This window comes from Xenopus laevis, chromosome 6L (genome assembly GCF_017654675.1).
Source record: "Xenopus laevis strain J_2021 chromosome 6L, Xenopus_laevis_v10.1, whole genome shotgun sequence".
NCBI classification, from domain to species: Eukaryota; Metazoa; Chordata; class Amphibia; order Anura; family Pipidae; genus Xenopus; species Xenopus laevis.
The window spans coordinates 24,176,794-24,198,818 of NC_054381.1; the positions used below are offsets into that span (position 1 = coordinate 24,176,794).

Consider the following 22,025-nt stretch of genomic DNA (forward strand, 5'->3'; position numbering starts at 1 on the left):
GCCTCCCTCCTGGAGAGTGGTGTTCACTTGTTTGGCTGTTGTGAAGGGGTTTCTCTTCACCATAGAAATGATTCCGCGATCATCCATCACTGTTATCTTCCGTGGACGTCCAGGTCTTTTTGCGTTGCTGAGTTCACCAGTGATTTCTTTCTTTCCCAAAATGTAAAGCGCCGGTAGAATGGCACTCGGCGCAATCAATTTTCCGAAGTTGCCTTACGAGGAAACTTCGGGCGACTTCAGAAAACGAATCGCGCCGAGTGCCATCCCGCCAGCAATCTACATTTTAGCTGGCGGGAAGGCAGGGGAGATTACTATGCGCCCTCTATATTCTACTGGTCCCCAAACAGAAACGGCCATGTTCTGTGGTTTTAGGGTCAGGGCACACAGGCAGATTCAGGGAGATTAGTCGCCCCGGAGAAGAAGAGATAGATTTGTCGCCGGGCGACTAATCTCCCTGAATCTGCCTGTGTGCCCTGACCCTAAAACCACAGAACATGGCCGTTTCTGTTTGGGGACTAGTAGAATATAGAGGGCGCATAGTAATCGGCACAAAATAGTAGTGATGTCCGATAGTAACCAGGAGATGCTTTGTTAGAAACCATGATACAGAAGAACATGGTACCTCCTGAGAACACAACAAAAAAACTGGTTGGGGCTCCACCTGTATCCAGTGAGGGGAGGAGCCAGTCCTATTTTTTTTTTTTTTTTCTATTGTTGTGTCCTGCCTCTTAGTGGGGGAGCAGGGGGTGCGAGCGGGCCACTGAAATGCGGGCCGTATGGAGGGGGCGGGGGTCCGGCTGCGCGTCACGCACCAGGGCCCGACCCCCTCTAGTTACGGTACTGCCACAGTCCCGGTGTCCCCCAAGCAGACAATTGACAAATAGTAGTTCATCAATAGTAAACTGTGAAGGAAGCCACAAAACTGCAGAACTTTGCTGCTACTATTATTAATATTGATGAATGTCCTGGTCTCTGCGGTGTGACCGTAAGGAGGTGAGGCTACTATAAAGCCAGAGATAAGGATAAGCTGAAAACCATTTGAGAAATAGTACTTGTTTCATTCATAATGTATTACAGCTGAAACGGTTGATGGCCTCCCCCTCCTTTTATATAGGCCCCCTGGTAATATACCTGTTTGCCCATTTATTAAATTCCCCCGCCCCAATCAGCTCCCATCGTTTTCAGAAGAAGGCAGCCTGGCTACTACTGGGCTACTGGTCACTTCATGCTGTAGTATGTGCTGCACAGCTTCAATACTAACACTTGTCTGCTTTTTCCTTCCCATAAAGGAGAAGCTTTTCTGCGGATTCACTGCACATGCTCTGTGCTGCTGTCACTTACTGAGCTTAGGGACCCACTCACAATATACAGTACACATAGAATAGAAATGTCACAATATAAGGCTGATAAGTAATTAATACAGATAATTACTACATGTCAGCACAGAAACCAGTGCAATTAGCATCAGAATTTAATAATCAGCCCTGTAGCATCAGCTTATATTACAGACCAACCTCATTTTCTGCTGGATAATTAGTGACGAGCCCTAAGCTGAGCTTCTCAACAGCTGCTCAGAGCCCACTGAGCATGTGAGTGTCACAGACACTTTCCAAGATGGTGACCCCTGTGACAAGTTTGAAGTCCTGAATCATTGCTGCTATTGACAAGCGGAAACTTTAGGCTGGTGCAATAAGTTCAGTATATAAAATATATCATTTTTAGCCACATTTATTTTTAGGGTTTGGTTCTCCTTTAAATGAGCTGCATCTCCCAGTACAAATCAAGAATATTTTGTCTCCCATAGTCAAAGAAGTGCCACTAGCAATAATCCTTAGGATAGAAGGGTTTAGGGGCTCCCCAACACATTTAGTAATGAGGCTTTAATCACATTGCTCAGAATATGTGTTGTATTGAAGTTCTTGGCTAGGGCGACTAAACCCCGTAGACCCAAGACAAGATGCCAGACTACCATCGTAAGCATTTAAAGGAAAGTTGGCTGTTTCTATGCCTACTACAGGTATGGGACCGTTTATCCAGAATGCTCGTGACCTGAGGTTTTCTGGATAGCGGATCTTTCTGTAATTTGAATCTTCATACCTTAAATCTACAAGAAAATCATTTAACCATTAAATAAACCCAATAAGCTGGTTTTGCCTCCAGTAAGGATTAGTTGTAACTTGGTTTAGATCAAGTACTAGGTACAGGATCTGTTATCCAGAAAGCTCTAAATTATGGGAAGACCGCCTCCCATAGACTCCATTATAATCAAATAATCCAAATTTTTTAAAATTTATACCTTTTTCTCTGCAATAATAAATCAGTAGTTTGTACTTAATCCCAACTAAGATATAATTAATCCTTATTGGAAGCAAAACCAGCTTATTGGGTTTATTTAAAAGCATTCTGGATACCTATACTGTTTTATCATTATAGAGAAAAAGGAAATCATTTTTTAAAATTTTTTGGACTATTTGAATACAATGGAGTATGTGGGAAACAGCCTTTCCATTATTTGGAGCTTTCTGGATAACGGATCCCATATCTGTACATTCTAGTTATAAAGTTCCATTCTTTGTGGCACCGGCAGGTGAATTAAGAGCCTGGCTATTGGTACAGGTATGGGACCCGTTATCCAAAATGCTCAGGACTTGAGGTTTCCAGATAACAGGTCTATCCATGATTTGGATCGCCATGCCTTATGTCTACTAAAAATAATTTAAACATGAATTAAACCCAATAGGATTGTTTTTCCTCCAATAAGGATTACTTATACAGGTATGGGATCCGTTATCCAGAAAGCTCCAAATTACAGAAAGGCTGTCTCCCAGACTCCATTTTATCAAATAATCCAAATTTTAAAAAAAATATTTCCCTTTTCTCTTTAATAATAAAACAGTAGCTTGTACTTCATCCCAACTAAGATATAATTAATCCTGATTGGAAGCAACACCAGCCTATTGGGTTTATTTAATGATTATGTGATTTTTCTAGTAGATTTAAGGTATACAGATCCAAATCCTAGAAAGCATTATGGATAACAGATCCCATACCTGTATTTTAGTTGGGATCAAGTACAAGTTTTATTATCACAAAAAAAAAAAAGAAATAATTTTTCCAAAATGTTAATTATTTTATCAATATGGGAGATGACGTCCCGTAATTTTGAACTTTCAGAATAACCGGTTCCGGATAACGGATCTCATACCCGTAACAGTACTTAGGTAAGTAGGGATGCACTGGATCCACTATTTTGGAATTGGCGAATCCCCCGAATCCTTCGAGAAAGATTTGGGCGAATACCGAACCAAATCCTAATTTGCATATGAAAATTAGGGATGGGAAGGGGAAAACATTTTTTTCCTTCCTTGTCACGCGATTTCCCTCCCCGCCCCGGATTAGGATTTGGTTCAGCCTGGCAAAATGATTCGGCCGAATCTGAATCCTGCTGAAAAAGGCCGAATCCCCAACGGAATTCTGGATTCGGTGCATCCCTAAAGATAAGCAGATGTCAACTCCCAATGTGTCTGCAACAAAGTACGTGACAGATTTAGGCCGTTTGCTTTACTGCACTGCTGTAATCCCTCTATGATGATCCCACGTGTGTGCATGGAATGAAAGAAACGCAAAGAACAAGATCAAATTTAATTCAACTTTATTGTTCTGTCCAGAAACATACAAATAGCGTTCAGTTTTATCTCCACTGTAATAACCAGCATTAACTAAACCAGTGTGACGTCTGATATCTCTCTCAGGAATGACCAGCAAACTCAGGGTAATACCTTAATTAAACAAACATCCTATCAGAACATATTCAACTTCATATTAGTATTGATCTGCTCGTCGTACGGGGCTGCAAATTATATTTTGTGGTTTCTTTACCCAGGCGATGATCCGGGTGTAAAGAGAATTTCTAGTCGTCGTAAAACCTAAACCTAAACCTGGAGCACACGTTAGTGGTTTTCAAGTGAGCAACAGTTCCCCTTTAAAATCGAGGTGGAGACTCTCTTCCCTACACAAGAATTCCCACAATGCTCACACATTCTGGCTCTGTCAATAAATGCCCAAATCCTTATCCAAAAACATTGTGACATGCAGCCGAGGCAGAGGAGGGAATGGAGATGTAGCGGATAAACTCCACCAAACAATAGGGCTGTATCCACTTTTGTGTTATTTTTCGGCCTCTTTTTAAAGTAACAGTAACACAAAAAAAAAAAAACATGTTTGAAAGGCGTGACAATATAATATAGTGTTGTCCTGCACTGGTAAAACTGGTGTATTTGCTTCAGAAACACTACTATAGTTCATATAAACAAGCTGCTGTGTAGCCATGGGGAGAGCCATTCAAGCACAGGCTATGAAGTAGATAACAGATAAGTTCTGAAGAATCCCATTGTATACTACAGAGCTCATCTGTTATCTGCTGTGTATCCTGAGCCTTTTCTGCTTTCACCTTAAAATGGCTGTCCCCCATGGCTACACAGCAGCTTGTTTATATAAACTATAGTAGTATCTCTGAAGCAAACACACCAGTTTTACTAGTGCAGGGCAACACTACATTATATTTTAATAACTTTGATTTTTTGGTTTTACTGTTCCTTTAAGACACAGGGTGGTGGCAAATCACTAATAGTAACTGCAACTTTCGCCTGCTGCATTTCCAGGTGACAAATGCAATGAAAGGGAAGTAATTTGGACCAGAAACTTGTTCTCCCCACCCCCAAGCTCTCTTACATTGCAGGCATCAAAGCTCCTAAAATTCTCCCCCATGCTCCACTGTCTTAATACAAACACATATACTCTACCTATAACCTCATGTAGAATTGCTCAGGGTGCTCTTTGTAGTTTACGTTATTGTTTTGTTTTAAAATGAAAGATATTTGAATGTGTAACAATATTCCCCCAGCAGCAAAAGCTTAAAGGGATTCTGTCTTGATTTTTTTGGTGTAGTTTTTATTTCTAAATGACACTGTTTACACTGCAAATAATTCATGGTACAAGATAAAATTTCATTCCTGAACCAACAAGTGTATTTTTTAGTTGTAATATTGGTGCGTAGGCGCCATCTCAGGTCATTTTTCCTGGTCATGTGATTTCAGAAAGAGCCAGCACTTTAGGATGGAACTGCTTTCTGGCAGGCTGTTGTTTCTCCTACTCAATGTAACTGAATGTGTCTCAGTGGGACCTGAATTTTACTGAGAGTTGTTCTTAGATCTACCAGGCAGCTGTTATGTTGTGTTAGGGAGCTGCTATCTGGTTACCTTCCCATTGTTCTGTTGTTAGGCTGCTGGGGGGGTATATCACTTCAACTTGCAGTAAAGAGTGACTGAAGTTTATCAGAGCACAAGTCACATGACTGGGGACAGCTGGGAAACTGACAATATGTCTAGCCCAATGTCAGATTTCAAAATTAAATATATAAAAAATCAGTTTGCTTTTTTAAAAAAAATGGATTTCAGTGCAGAATTCTGCTGGAGCAGCACTATTAACTGAGGCGTTTTGAAAAAAACTTGTTTTCCCATGACAGAATCCCTTTAAGAAAGCTTCTCCTAAAGCTTCCCTGCTCAGTTCTATCTCTAAACCAGGCAGGGATGAATCAGCGGCTATCTTAAAAAATTTAATGACAAATGCAAATGGCAAGAGCACAATCAGCTCAACAAGAGCAATTTTACAAAAGGTTATACAAGAGATTTTGGGGAGTTATGTAATACAAGGCACTAAGTTTGTAACCCATAGCAACTAATCAGCAGGCAGAATTTACTAGTCACCTGTTTAAATACAAGCATCTAATTGGTTGCCATGGGTTACTGCTCCTGGGCAAAATTAGGGCCGTTTATTACATATGGGGGTATATGTCTTATGATTCCTAGAATTCCAGTTGGGGCCAGACTGGGCTATTATGGGCCTTTGTTGCAGTCCACATACAGAGTGCCAGCACAATGGTATATATGTTTGCCAGTGCATACAGTTTAACCTTTTAATAGAGAAGTGGTCCTGCCCATGCCTAATCACACAGAAACCAAAATATGATTAATGGAAGGCGGAGTTCTGGAATGTCACGTGAAACGCAATTAATTTTCTCTAATGAATAATAATAATAAAACTATTTGGTTTTGAGAAACACAGGCTAATTTACTAACAGCGGCCAAATTCTCACTAGTGGATACAGCATAGGAACCAATAACGTTTGTGCTTTCATTATACTTCCTGCAGCTGCCAGAAAACGGCTTTATCACTGGCTGGCTGTACTTGGTTACTGCTCCGGTGCAAACATACCCAGCGTTAGTAAATCAGTCCAAGTTCTTTCTAAACTATGAAAAATATGAACAAATCTCTTTCTGCTATTAAAAATGAACACTCTATTTACACAACTTCTTTCTCGGTTATCGCCTATACAAATGCAATTTTTAGGGCTGTACCAAATCCAAGACTTCCTAGCAATGCTTTAATTGTACATAAAGTTCCAGATTGCAGGTCGTTCAGCTCAACATATTGTACTTAAAGGGGAACTATCGTGAAAATGAAAATTCCATATTAGCTTCAGCATACTGAAATAAGAAACTTTCTATATACAATCAATTAAAAATTCGGAATTGTTTCTGAAATAATTACATTTATCTTCACTATTCCTCTGTCAGCATCTGTTTCTCGTCATTCTGTCTTCATGCAGCAGTTGGGTGTCAGATGAATGATCCAATATATCTTATATCTAGAAGATGTATTAGAGCTCACTCTATTAAACTCACCAGCCATCATGTCTCTCTACATGCAGAATTTGTGCAAAAGGCAGTTTTCTTGTTAGATTTTGTTTGTACAGGTATAGGATCCCTTATCCGGAAACCCGATATTCAGAAAGCTCCGAATAACGGAATGACTGTCTCCCACAGACTCCATTTTATCCAAATGATTTCCTTTTTCTCTGTAATAATAAAACAGTAGCTTGTACTTGATCCCTACTAAGATATAATTAATCCTTATTGGAAGCAAAACCAGCCTATTGGGTTTATTTAATGTTTAAATGAATTTCTTATAGACTTAAGGCACGAAGACCCAAATTACGGAAAGATCCATTATCCGGAAAACCCCAGATCCCGAGCATTCTGGATAACAGGTCCCATGCCTATACTGGAATCAGTTATTTGAATGAGCTCTAATACATCTGCTAGGAAAGGAAGCCCCTAGAAGATATATTGGATCATTCATCTGACACCCAACTGTTGCATAAAGAGAGAGAATGAAGAGAAACAGATGCTGAGAGAGGAATAGTGAACATAAACTTGATTATTTCAGAAACAATGCAGAATATTTATTTGATTGTATTTAGAAAGCTTCTTATTTCAGTATGAGGAAGCTTATAATAAATTTTCATTTTCGCAATAGCTCTCCTTTAAGGGGATTATTTGCTAAACTCCAAATGAAAAATCACGAAACATTCGTGTTTTTTTTTTTTATAAAATCAAAATTTTTTTCGGATTTTATTAAATGCAGAGGATGTAAAAGTCCAAATCACAAAATCCGGCATCTCAGACCTGTCGAGGTTGCATATACGCATATACTGTTGTGCGCTGGGTTCGTGCAATATCAGAGTTTTGGGGTGAAAAATCCGAAACAATTGTGAAAATCGGAAAAAATCGTGAAAATCTGATTTTTTTTTCCCCCCGCAAAACAAATTTTTGGGAAAATGTAATAATAAATAAGCGCAAAAAACCTGAGCGGATTAGATCGGAGTTTGTAGGAGAAACTACTGAGATAAATTCGGAATTTGATAAATAACCCCCTATGTGTGTTGTATGTATCCATAGAGACATATGGGGTATGTAGGAAATCAATACTAAATAAGTGCAGCTTCACTATGTGAATGAGGGTGTAGTATAAATTTACTGCACAATGACCCCACTCACCCTAAAGTACCTCTCCGGTGGTTGTGGGCACAATGACCCTGAGCCCTATCTATTGCTGCTCTCAACAACAGCCCCCAAATATATTCTAGCTGAGGATACTGGGAGTAGACAACAACCCTATCCTACATTGCATTTTGGTTATTGGCTTAGCCAATTTGTGTCTTTTTTTATTTTATTTGCTACTTTATGGAAGACATGGTTGAAAAGCAAATCACCCCAAATTCTCCTCCATTAACATGAAGAAGGTACAAGTAGCACCTCCAGACAGGTCTTTATTTGGTTAAAAAATACAGCTCCTAAGCTAACGGTATTTACTACACAGATTTAATGTCGGAATCCTGCCAAACTAAGCCCCATTCTGTAACTATTAGGCTATTAGATCTATTACATGCTATTCTTATGTAAAAATAATTTAGGTTTCATTCAGTTCAATGTGGCTTCCTATGTATTTCTAGTATTCACGCTTTAGTACAATTAATCCTTATTAGGTAATCATCATTCGTGTAGTGCAAGGAATTTACTAGAGCAAATAGAAGAACATCTTCGAGCCACCGTTTTCCAAGCTGAGACAATAGAGAGGACGTCCCCGCGTGGCTTTAGGGTACCAGTAGACTTGGGGAGCACAGTCAAGTTTGCTTTCTGAGGATAAGAGGCAAAAGGAATAATGAATGTAACATATGTATATCTGCACCCCTTTAGCAATATTTGTTTTAAAGGGGAACTATCGTGAACATTAAAATTTTAATATAAGCGTCAAAATACTGAAATAAGAAACTTTCTAAATTAAATCAATTAAATATTCTGAATTGTTTCTGAAATAATCAAGTTTATATTCACTATTCCTCTCTCAGCATCTGTTTCTCCTCATTCTGTCTTCATTCAGGAGTGGGTGTCAGATGAATGATCCAATATATCTTATAGGGGGGCTCCTTTTGCCTAGAAGATGTATTAGAGCTCACTCTATTAAAATCACCAGACATCATGTCTCTCTACATGCAGAATTTGTGCAAAAGGCAGTTATTTTTTGTTAGATTTTGTTTGTACTGGAATCCATAATTTGAGTGAGCTCTAATTCATCTGCTAGGAAAGGAACCCCCCCCCCATAAGATATATCAGATCATACATCTGACACCCAACTCCTGAATGAAGACAGAATGAGGAGAAACAAATTCTGAAAGAGGAATAGTAAATATAAACTTGATTATTTTAGAAAGTTTCTTATTTCAGTATGAGGAAGCTTCTATTACATTTTCATTTTTGCTATAGTTCCCCTTTAAGTACATTTGTCATAAACAACAGGGGTCTAAACAGCACTTCAAACAAGAGTGCATTTTCCAGGTAAACCTTGCGTCGGTGCATCCCTTATAGGAATTGTTCAGTGTAAAAATAAAAACTGGGTAAATAGGCTGAGCAAAATAAAAAATATTTCTAATATAGTTAGTTAGCCAAAAATGTAATGTATAAAGGCTGGAGTGATTTGATGTATAACATGTCAGTCAGAGCACTACTTCCTGCTTTTCAGCTCTCTTGGTTTACACTGACTGGTTACCCTGGCTACCAGGCAGTAACCAATCAGAGACTTGAGGGGGGGCTACATGGGTCATATCTGTTGCTTTTGAATCTGAGCTGAATGCTGAGGATCAATTACAAACTCACTGAACAGAAATGTACCATGTGGCCCCCCTTCAAGTCACTGACTAACTCAGAGTTATAGAGCTGAAAAGCAGGAAGTTGGATTCTGGCTGTTTTATTAGACATCTGTTCACTCCAGCCTTTATACATTACATTTTTGGCTAACTAACTGTATTAGAAACATTTTTTATTTTGCACAGCCTATCTATTTACCAAGTTTTTATTTTCACACTGAACTATTCCTTTAAAGAGGTTTTCATCTTCCAAACACTTTTTTCAGTTTAATTGTTTTCAGATTGTTCCCCAGAAATAAAGGCTTTTTTTTAGTTACTTTCCCTTTTTTACTGTTTTTTTTTTATTTTATTTTTAAAACTACAGTTTTATTTGTTCAGTACCAAAGTGAGAAGCAGTGGTTAGACACTTTTGTACATCAAACCAGGTTAACATTACAATCTCCACACCTTAGTATCTAAAGTATCTGTATTAGTACTATATCTTTCATTTTCAGTCAAATATATAACACATATAACTTAAATTAAACAGATCAGCCATCATGCCTAGAGTCTCTTGTCGGGAGGTACCTGTAATACTCTGTATTATGCCAACATTCCCAAATTGCCTCATAAACCTCAAGAGAATTCTCCCTCTCCACCACTGCCCTTTCCATGGAGCACCTAATGTCTATATGAGCTTTGCATTACCGAAGAGTTGGTTGTGTGGAAGTTTTCCAATATTGTGCAATCAAAGTGATTGCAGAATTAAATACATGAAATAGTAGTTGCCTTGTGGGTTTGATGAGTTTTATCGGATACAGCTGGGGCCACCTCAGGTTCCATGGGGAGTTGTTGTCCCAATAACTAGCAGGTAAACCAGCAGGTATTGGGCCTGCCCAAGCTTGCACCCCCATTTGCAGGTGGTGAGCAGGTCTGGGTCAAGCTCTTCTTCCTGCTGCCACCATACACTGCCGGCTTCTGACTTCCGTTTTTTTAGCGCCGTGCCTGCTCGCCCCCCCCCTTTTGTGACGCCATCGGCAGGGCAGAGTGGGTCTATAAAAGGAACCCGGAGGTCGGAGACGGGCGGAAGGCGGGCGGGCGGGTTAGGGTAAAACCGGACCCGCACATCGCTAGTGCAGACTCTAAACTGCTACAAATTTGCAACATTTAGTTGATCCATTTCTCAGCAGCATCTCTGGAGTATTAGCAACTATTGTATCAATTCTAACAGTTGCCTTTAACGAAACCCAGAGATTCTGCTCAGCAGGGACAAAGATAAGAAATGTATCAACTAAATGTATCAATTTAGAACATGCTATAGGGCCGACGACCCCCCCCCCCTGCCAGAGCTGCTTTAGAAGGTGAAAAATAAAACTTTACACTTTAATATTAGAAAAACAAATAGAAAGTAACCGGAAAAGTCTTTGTTTATAGTGAACAACTGAACTGAAAAACATCTGCTTGTTGAGAGAGTGGGCCCTCGATATCAGGATCTCTGGCGGGCTGATCACACAGAATTTCTTTTTGCTACTCTTTGATCTAGGGCTGATTTCACCCAATCAGAAGAAGATTTGATGCTTTTCACATGTAAAACTGCAGCTAGAAAAGGAGTAGCAAAACCTAAGTATGCATGCTGGGAAAACAGTTAAAGGACAAAGAAAATTAGATTCACTGGTATGGAGAGGCAATTTATTAGGCATCCCTAGTGAAGTTTTAACCTGCAAACAAATACTAAATAGTCTTTTCCCCATAATTGTAGACATTCAAACATCTGAGGGAGGAGCCACCGTATGGAACATAAAAAGGTCAATCAGACACTGAATAAGTAAGTTAATAATGAGCAAAGCCCTGCAATATCCCTCACATGGAACGCAAGTTGTTGTGTAGCTTTTCTGATAAACGCATGCAAGTAACTCATGAAAAACCTACCTCCTCCTCTTCTGAAGGAATACATGCATTAGCCAATGAACTACAAATGGCCAAACAACTGCTAGTGCCAAAGTGCCAGGTGAGATCCCAAAAGGCCACCCTGATGGTTTCTGAAAGAGACAATTTCAAATCACATTTCATTTCAGCATCTACTAAACCAAATGCCATCCAAGTGGACATTTCACATCCAGTATTTTACAATGTAATGGAAAAAAGGAACAACGACTTCCAGTTAATGCTTTATTTGGAGAAGTCCTCTCTCCTTCCCTGTGTGAGGGCAGAGCAGTGATTGGCTACTAAGGAAGATTGTGGCAACTGTTATCATTAGTTATATAGACACTGAGTTCCAGTGCGGTTACTGCCATATACAGCCAATAAACGCAGGCTGGGAATCAGGCCTAGATTTACAAACGGGCTGCCCCTAGGCCAGCTCCGCTCGTTGCCCAGTCCCTTCTGCCCATTGCCGACCCCATTACACGATACACTAGGGGCATATTTATCAAGGGTCGAATTGAAAATAAGAATTTCGAGTTTTTTTTAATGGCCAAAACTGTCTAATTCAACTAGGGAATTGTTCAAATTCAATTCCGAGTTTGAATTCAAATTTGAATTTGATTTTCGAGATTTATCATACTCTGGCCCTCATATACGACAATGGGAGACGTCCCGGGATCAATTTGGAGTGGTTTGCAGCCTTCCTGACATTCGAGTTTTTTTCAGAGAAAAAATTTGAATTGGGTTTTTAAAACTCTAATCAAATTCATTTCAATTTTTCTTTTTTTTAATAAATTTCGATTGGTCGAATTTCAAGTTCATGGGAGTTTATGGGAGTTTTTAAAACCTCACATGTATTTGAAATTCGACCTTTGATAAATGTGCCTCCCCATGACAAGGGTTGTTTGGGGAAAAAAAAAAAACACCCTTTTTGTACCCTTTTATATTCTGCATGGACTAGCTAAAGACTAATTTTACCATTGTGGCTTATCATTATATAAAATATAGTTTTGCGGCCACACACCCACACTTGATTAGCTAAGTCACCACAACAGCATGAAAAATGTGTGTATGTCGCTAGCTTAGTGCTGTGTAAAACAACTTGCTCATTCCTCTTAAAAGTATGGTTGCCATCTTTTCTTAAAAAAAAATTTTTTTTAAGGGTATTACAAATTACCGGCAACTACATTGCCAGTAAATTTGTAATAATGGCCCCGGCCGTGGCAGATGTTTTACTGGGAAGGACGGTAAAATACCGGCTGGGTGGCAACCCTACTTACAAAATACCAATATATAGAGAAGTCAGAGTCCTGCTTACCTTTTCCACAGACTGAGTATTAGATTCACGAAGCAGGGACTGTGCCTAAAATACACAAATCACTCTAATCAGTTTCGCAGTGCGTTATTGTCAGATAGCGACACCTTGCAATAATCCGTGCTGCTCAAAGCTACACGTCTGTCTGTTATATAACATGGATAGTCTACTATATACGGACGTAAAATTATAATTAGTTAAATTTGTAATGAGCACAATGGTACCTGTGATGCAGTCTGGACTTCTAGGGAGTGAAGCCTTTGCAGCACGTTCTGCATATCCTCCTGTAGCCGCATGAGCACAACAGCAATCTGTTCATTCAGGTTCCCGATTGGTCCTCTGTCTGACCCCCAGCCATCTCCATCTCCACTACTGCCTATCTGTCCACTTCTTGATCCTTCACCCCCTGGCTGCATGCGAAGAGCTGAATGGAAACACAACACAATACTTAGGGGCAAATTTTTCAAGGGTCTAATTGAAAATTCGAATTTTCACATTTTTTTGAACTTTTGAAAACTCTCCAATTCAACTAGGGATTTATCCAAATTAGATTAGAATTTTTTAAAAAAATTAAAATTCGATTTGAGATTTATCATACTCTGGCCCTTTATGAACTCAAATTCCACTATTCATCACCTAAAGCCTGCTGACTTGCTGTTTAAAGGATAAGTAAACCTTTAAAATAAGTGAATGTAAAATTGATGACGGCTATTCAAAGAACTTTTGTCATTTGCATTCATTATTTATTTTGTTTTAATTCCAAGATATTAAGGGATAAATGTGCTGTTAATATGAATGAATTTTGTTTCAACAGCACCATCTGCTGGTCAGTTTCCCACCAGTCTGACCACCAAGTAATCAAGGAAGTTGTCAGGAGAAAGAAAGAGGCTGCTCTGGTGTTCTTCTGCTTAGGAAAGATTTTTTTTCTTTCCCCAAAGCAGAAGAACATCAGGGCAGCCTCTTTCTTTCTCCTGACAACTTCCTTGACTACTTGGTGGTCAGACTGGTGGGAAACTGACCAGCAGATGGTGCTGTTGGAACAAAATTTGTTCATATTCACAGCACATGTATTCGTTAATATCTTGGAATTAAAACAAAATAAATAATGAATGTAAACGACAAAAGTTCTTAGAATAGCCCCTCATCAATTTTACATTCACTTATTTTAAAGGTTTACTTATCCTTTAAGTCAATGGGAGGTGCCCAGGGATCAATTTGGAGTTGACTGCAGCCTTCCTGACCAGATTCGAGTTTTCGGGTCAATTTAATCCATCTGAGTTTGAAAAATTAAATTTTTAAAAAAATTTCGATTGGTCGAATTTCGAATATATGGGAGTTTTTAAAAATGCACATGACTTCAAAATTCAAACTTAAAAAAATGTGCCTCTTAGTGTTGAATCATTTCATTCTCCTACAGTTCAGAAACCAACTAAATGTTCACTCCACATGCAACACCGAATGCGTTTCAGGTTTCCAGGATTATTTGGAAATGCACTTGCTCCAGATGTATGGGGCCCCCTAGAAGGTCAGTCCTACAATGTGGAAACATATACTCAGCGCTATGCAATATGTTGGCGCTATATAAATACATGTAAATAATGGCAGCAATGCATCCTTTTGCATAGGCATTAGAAGGATCAGTTTCCTAAATTGTCCGGTAGCCTCTACCTCTAGCTGCCTCACCCCCCAAACAAGTACGTTTCTATTTAAAGGTATGTAGCAGTATATTAGTTGTTTGGAGGTGTGTTCTAATATGCATATCTGTATTTTAAGATACAGCTCGTACTTATCAGTTCCTCTCTACAGCTACAAGTTACATACAAGCCCAACTTTTTAGCAGCTGTTAAAAGCCAATTTTCAGCATGGATCCCATGTGACAGTTCCTACTGTGAACATACATCTTTCTCTCCTGGAACTGAAATGCTCGGACTTTCCATTCCATGTTTTTCCCTGTGCTCCGTGGCCAGGCTGTTTTCCATCCTCTCCACCATCTTTAAGCTCTCCTCCAGCTGAATTTTCGGTTATGTCCCCATTTAACATTGCATCTTGAAGAAGCAGACTGTGATCAGCCTGTAAAGAGAATGAGAGCAGGAGGGCTCATCAGCAGGATTACTTAAAATGATTGTTCACCTTTGAGTTAACTTTTAGTATGATGTAGAGAGAACTTGGTTTTCACTTTTTATTATTTGTGGTTTTGAGTTATTTAATTACCCTAGCAGCCATGCACTGATTTGAATAAGAGATTGGAATATGAATAGGAGAGGCCTGAATAGAAAGATGAGTAATAAAAAGTAGCAATAACAATAAATGTGTAGCCTTACAGAGCATTTGTTTTTAGATGGGGTCAGTGACCCCAATTTGAAAACTGGAAATAGTCAGAAGAAGGCAAATACTTCAAAAACTATAGAAAAATAAATAATGAAGACCAATTGAAAAGTTCTATAACATACTAAAAGTTAATTTGAAGGTGAACCACCCCTTTAATTTGTAATTTAAAAACAAAAAACACATTTTTATGCAAGATTATACATGCAAGAAAAAAACCTCTATTTTACTGTTTTTCTTCACTTATTGAATGCCCTCCTTTCCTACGCTGCCCGAGATGTGGTTGCATAAATGTCATTAATTCAGCTCTAAGCTGAGGCAAGCACAGGAGGCACAAGGATCAAACAGAACACATCTGTAAAAATAACCTAAGTGCATGTTATTACCATAAAGCAATACTGAAATGATCCTTACCTAGTTGGTTGTTTCACAGGCAGCATATATGAAGTGGTGGGCATCAGAACTAGTTTCATGAACTAAAGCTGGCCTTAGACGCAAACAACTAGTTGTTTTCAGATAGATCACCAGAAATAACGACTTTTTCCAATGACTTTCTATTTTCTACGTGTGACGGTTTTTCTAATATTGAAGTGTAAAGTGTCATTTCTCGCCTTCTGAAGCAGCTCTGGGAGGGGGGTCGCCGATCCTGTAAACTGTTCTAAATTGATACATTTAGTTGATACATTTCTTATCTTTGTCCCTGCTGAGCAGAATCTCTGGGTTTCATTACAGGCAGCTGTTAGAATTGATACAATAGTTGCTAATACTCCAGAGATGCTGCTGAGAAATGGATCAACTAAGTGTTGCAAAATTGTAACTGTTTCGATTCTGCACCTGAAATACTGAGCTGCCAGACTCAAACACCAAAAACACGAACATTCACCTTTAAACTTAGATTTTGGAAAAAAAACTTATGGAAAGTAATTGAAAAAAGTCTTTATTTCTGGGGAACAATCTAAAAACAACTGAATTGAAAAAAAGTGTTTGGAAGGTGAACAAGCCCTTTAAAGGGATTCTGTCATGATTTTTATGGTGTCATTTTTATTTCTAAATTTCACTGTTTACACTGCAAATAACTCACTCTAAAATGTAAAATTTTATTCCTGAATCAGCAAGTGTTTTTTTTTTTGTTTTTTTAGTTGTAATATTGGTGTGTAGGCACCATCTAAGGTCATTTTGCCTAGTCAGAAACAGCCAGTGCTGCACCATGGAACCGTTTTCTGGCAGTCTGTTGTTTTTCCTACTTTATGTAACTGAATGTGTCTCAGTGGGACCTGGATTTTACTATTGAGTGCTGTTCTTAGATCTACCAGGGAGCTGTTATATTGTGTTAGGGAGCCATTATCTGGTTACCTTCCCATTGTTCTGTTGTTAGGCTGCTTGGGGGGAAGGGGAGGGGGTGATATCAGTCCAACTTGCAGTACAGCAGTAAAGAGTGACTGAAGTTTATCAGAGCACGAGTCACATGACTGGGGACAGCTGGGAAACTGACAATATGTCTAGTCCCATGTTATATTTCATAATTAAATATAAAAAAATCTTTTTGCTCTTTTGAGAATCTGATTTCAGTGCAGAAGTCTGCTGGAGCAGCACTATTAACTGATGTGTTTTGAAAAAAGCATATTTTCCATGACAGTATCCCTTTAAAATCCTCAGGCAGAGTGATCAGTTTGTTACACTTAGTCTGCCCTTGCCCTAATGCCAGACAGGGCTGAAAATCAGTCTGCTGAAATATGCAGGCCAAAAATTAGCCCCTACACTGGCATATTTCAGCAGCCTAATTTTAAGCCCTGTCTGGCATTAGGGCAAGGGCAGACTAAGCAAACCGAAAAGTCTCATAAATTACAAACCAGTTAATGGATTCAGCAAACCTGCACAAGTATTCGCTCCTGTACTCATGAAAAAAAACCTGCAATGTCTTATATTCTGGCTATAAGTGAATGTTATGTCATTATAGTGCACAAAGCATGATGCAGTGACACATTGCACTTACCTCATCTTGTCCGAATTGTTCCATTGAGTCACAGAAAATCTCACTGTCTGAGTCGCTTGTCAGATGCTGCACTGCAGCCATATCCTCTGTGCAGTCTTCTTCTGCAAACACATCATTGCAAGTGAAACAGTGTTGTGCAGTAGCAATATGAGAGATGTACATATATGAGTAAAACAACAAGAAGAGCTGGAGAGAGTTATCATATATATAGACCTTACAGACTAAGAACAAAATCAAAGCACAAATGAGTCACCCAGAGTGGCCCTGTCATCCCAGCTGTCTTTTAAAGGCTTGTATGTATGTATGTATGTATGTATGCATGCATGTATGTATGTCCTAGCTCAAAAATACACTAGTTATGCTACATTCCCTTTTATGATTCAAAACTATAAATTGTTTCTTCATATACCTCCTTCATAGAACTACTAAGCCTAATTCACTGGGCCTTAAACTATTACATGAAGCAGTGGCGTGGCATTGCTTTAAAAAGTTTAAAGGAGAACTAAGGCTTAACTAAAGAAGTAGACTAGAAATGTTGTACATTATGTTTTGTGCTTCTGTACCAGCCCAAGGCAACCACAGCCCTTTAGCAGTAAAAATCTGTGTCTCCAAAGATGCCCAAGTAGCTCCCTGTCTTCTTTTCTGCTAATTCACTGCACATGCTCTGTACTGCTGTCACATACTGAGCTTAGGGACCCACTCACAATATACAGTACACATAGAATAGAAATGTCACAATATAAGGCTGATTAGTAATTAATACAGATAATTACTACATGGGAGCACAGAAACCAGTGCAATTAGCATCAGAATTTAATAATCAGCCTTGTAGCATCAGCTTATATTACAGACCAACCTCATTTTCTGCTGGATAATTTGTGATGACCCCTAAACTTAGTTTCTAAACAGCTGCTCAGAGCCCACTGAGCATGTGAGTGTCACAGACACTTTCCAAGATGGTGACCCCCTGTGACAAGTTTGAAGTCCTGGATCATTGCTGCTATTGACAAGCTGAAACTTTAGGCTGGTGCGATAAGTTCAGTATATAAAATATGGCATTTGTAGCAATAATCATTTTTAGGTTTAGTTCGCCTTTAACATAAAACTTGCACATGGATCTATATTTGATTTGGCTACCTGATAGATCAGCCTGACTATAAGTAACAGCCTTGGAGCCACTGCTCGGAGCACATGGGAGGCATATTAATATATTACAACGTGTGAATATCTAATTTGGTTTGGTTTCTCATATGAAGTTGGTTTGCTGGATGTACCTCTGTCTGCTTCAGAATCATTTATGACAGCACTCTGTATGTCTGGCTCCCCTTCCGGAATGGCCACATTATCTCCTGGCTCACTGAGACATTTAGTAGGGAGGGGAGTCGGCTCCTCTGTTATCAAGACTCTGCTGTTTTTGGTTAAACCATTTAAAACAATACTTTCTGCAGAAGTCTCATGTCCAGGCTGCTGTTCCACTTCTTTCTCTTCTATAAAGCAATGCAGGAGACAACACAACTGTATTAGCTGAATTTCATATAAAGGAATAAAGCTTTTCCTTTGCAAGAAAATCTAGTTACAAAACCAAATTACTACAGAAAAAATGAATTGTAATAAGCAAAGAATGAAAAAATTAAAATGCAGAGTGTGATCCTGTTGTGGAATGTGACCCCTGCCCTATGTTGATAAATGTAAAAGTGCAGATACTTTTGTTCAACAGTTCATGTATTATTAGGGATGCACCGAATCCACTATTTTGGATTCGGCCAAACCCCCAAATCCTTCGAAAAATCCTTCTGCCTGGCCGAACCGAATCTGAATTTGCATATGCAAATCTGGGGTGGGAAGGGGGAAACATTTTTTACTCCATTGTTTTGTGACAAAAAGTCGTGTGATTTCCCTCCCTGCCCCTAATTTTCATATGCAAATTAGGATTCAGTTCGGCCAGGCAGAAGGTTTCAGCAACATTCTAGTATTATGGCAGTGTCAATCCATATAGTCAACTTTGGTATAAGCATAAAACAGCCATAATTCCTCTAAGTGCAGGCAGAAATGTGTATATTAATATGAGAATAAAATTGGTAAAATGGTCCCTTAAGGCCTCAGTCAAACTTCAGACTATGATAGAATTCAGTTTGACAAAGCCACTGGGTCACAGTCGCACCCAATAGGGTCTTACACCATAGTCTTCTGTGAATATGCATATAATTGTGTTTGTGATTCCAAATACCAAATAAGGAGGCTGAGGTTTCACAAGCCATTACCTTCTTCACTATGCTCTGTTTCATCTTCTTCATCTTCCTTTTTAAATTCCTTTGCTGCTGCCTGTTCTTCGTCCGACTCTGCTCCACTGTCACTGCTCTCTGCCTTGCCATTCACTGCCTTACCATTTGGTGTAGATGTCAGGACGCTGCCGAGTTCTAAACAAGAAAGATAGGCAGTGCAAATAACAGATACCGCTTATTTTGCACAGAAAGCCCCGGTGATTTGTGGCTTATTAGGGTCAACTTAGTCTCTACAAGATCAGGGCAAGTTAATACACCAAGGCCACAGTCTCGGTTACCCTGTCCTGCCTTCCTCTTTGTGGTGTCCCAGTCTTAGAAAACAACAGGCAGCTAGTTTTGGGACAGCTCCACCTTCTCATGTTTCATTATATCTTCTCTCTACTTTACTGACCGCAGCGTTGGTTTTATTTTTCATCCTAATGTGGTCATTTTTTAACGTAACGAGATCTTTTTAATTAATTTAATCTCCAGCACTTATCATACAAATATTAGTATTTGATTAATTCAATATACTTCCTTTTGGTCCTAATAATTCACACCTAATTTAGTTTTTTACACAATTAATTGCACTACTTGAGGAACCTTGTCATTTTATCTTACTTTTTTTTGGCTTAGTCTAACCATGAATTGTTATTGAAGTTGAGAATGATAATTGACTAAACTACCCTATGGATACTATGCACTAATTGGCACTTTATAGAATTCATGAATTATCTTAAAATTAAGTAGCTGTACAATTAATTAATTAATTTGGAGGCATTTCCTGCACCTTAATCTATTTATTGAATTAACTTATTTAATCCTAAGAGTTTATTGTATGCTGGTTATTGATAAACACAGAGTACTGCATTCTCTAACAATATGCTCTGGGCAACTTGACTTGACCCATTGGTTGGTGGCAATTCTGATTTACTTTGAATAAGAAATAATTTTAAAGGAAAACTAAAGCCTATCTGTACCAGCCCAAGGCAACCACAGCCCTTTAGCAGTAAAGATCTGTGTCTCCAAAGATGCCCCAGTAGCTCCCCATCTTCGTTTCTGCTGATTCACTGCACATGCTCTGTGCTGCTGTCACTTACTGAGCTTAGGGACCCACTCACAATATACAGTACACATAGAATAGAAATGTCACAATATAAGGCTGATTAGTAATTAATACAGATAATTACTACATGGCAGCACAGAAACCAGTGCAATTAGCATCAGAATGAAATAATCAGCCTTGTAGCATCAGCTTATATTACACACCAACCTAATTTTCTGCTGGATAATTAGTGACGACCCCTAAACTTGGCTTCTCAACAGCTGCTCAGAGCCCACTGAGCATGTGAGTGTTGCAGACACTTTCCAAGGTGATGACCCCCTGTGACAAGTCTGAAGTACTGGATCATTGCTGCTATTGACAAGCTGAAACTTTAGGCTGGTGCAACAAGTTCAATACATAAAATATGGCATTTAACTGTATTCATTTTTAGGGTTTAGTTCTCCTTTAAGTGATTTGTCCCAAAAACAGAACTACAAATCTCTCTGGCGATTCATCCTGCCGGTCATTACTTATGTTCAGAAGCAACCAACATATACAACTACTAAAAGAAATAATAATTGCTTATGACAGGTTTATTTTTCCTTCCTACCTTCTAAAGATTTAGTAACTCTGTCCAGTCGTACTGGCATGTAAAAGGAGAGAGAGAAGAGAAGATCTGATTGCTGGAGATGGACAGAAAGCAGAGGAAAAAAAAACACGACTACAGAGTACAATTAAAGCTTGAGTTAAGCCAACCTGATGTCACACCAGATCCTCGCCCGTGTTTTTTGTCCTCCACTATTTCATAAAATGGACCTATGACTTGAAGCAATTCTTCCACTTTGTCCGTCACTGGCATTGTTTCAATGATCTAGTGTCCAAAAGGCAATTTGTCAGAAAAATGGCACAGAGGCAGATTCATGTTGCTTGTCCACTCATTTTACCCTTTATTTGTGGATAAATGAAACATGTTTCCAAGTGTACAGGTTTTGCGTTTTGTTCAGGGTTATTTGAAAAGCAAGTAATAAACAGCTTAAGGTTTCAACATAAACATTCAGACAAATAAAAAAAAGCAGGTAGTTACTACTACAGGTAAAGGGTTGGTTATCCGGAAACCCGTTATCCAGAAAACTCCGAATTATGGGAAGACCATCTCCCATAGACTCCATTATAATCAAATGATTAAAAATGATTTCCTTTTTATCTCTAATTATAAAACAGTACCTTGTACTTGATCCCAACTGAGATATAATTAATCATTATTGGAAGCAAAACCTACCTATTGAGTTTAATATTTAAATGACTTTTTAGTATACTTAAAGTACGGTTATCCAAATTACAGAAAGATCCCTTATCCGGAAAACCCCAGGTCCCGAGCATTCTGCATAACAGGTCCCATACCTGTTCTACATATTTTGCTGCCAAAAAACAATAACAAGCAGACTTCACTTCTGTTCAGTAAGAATGGCCCGTCTGTATACAGATGTAATGGACTGGCTTTTTTTGGGACATCGACATGGTCATCCGATTATTATGCTTAAAGGTGATCAGAATAATATAGAAATATTTCCCCATTAAAAAGCGAAAACTAGATATGCTAAACCTCTTATATATATTTTAATGCCTATGGTACAGTGCAA

The 22,025-nt window shown here is 38.8% G+C and overlaps 1 protein-coding gene across 8 annotated transcripts in view; it reads right to left on the reverse strand.

The window, feature by feature from the left end:
- Window positions 1-7,470: 7,470 nt before the first annotated feature.
- The window catches only part of acbd5.L (acyl-CoA binding domain containing 5 L homeolog), a 22,351-nt gene continuing 7,796 nt past the window's right edge, over window positions 7,471-22,025 (reverse strand). For 5 of the 8 annotated variants that reach the window (XM_041565511.1, XM_041565510.1, XM_041565513.1 and 2 more), the window contains 10 exons: window positions 21,142-21,256; window positions 20,996-21,028; window positions 19,341-19,496; window positions 18,354-18,566; window positions 17,080-17,180; window positions 14,660-14,831; window positions 12,986-13,185; window positions 12,765-12,809; window positions 11,453-11,562; window positions 7,471-8,537 (listed from right to left, as the gene is read on the reverse strand). In XM_041565511.1, coding sequence (XP_041421445.1) covers window positions 8,525-8,537; window positions 11,453-11,562; window positions 12,765-12,809; window positions 12,986-13,185; window positions 14,660-14,831; window positions 17,080-17,180; window positions 18,354-18,566; window positions 19,341-19,496; window positions 20,996-21,028; window positions 21,142-21,256 — 1,158 coding nt within the window. In that variant the 3' untranslated portion in view covers window positions 7,471-8,524. 8 annotated transcript variants of the gene reach the window in all.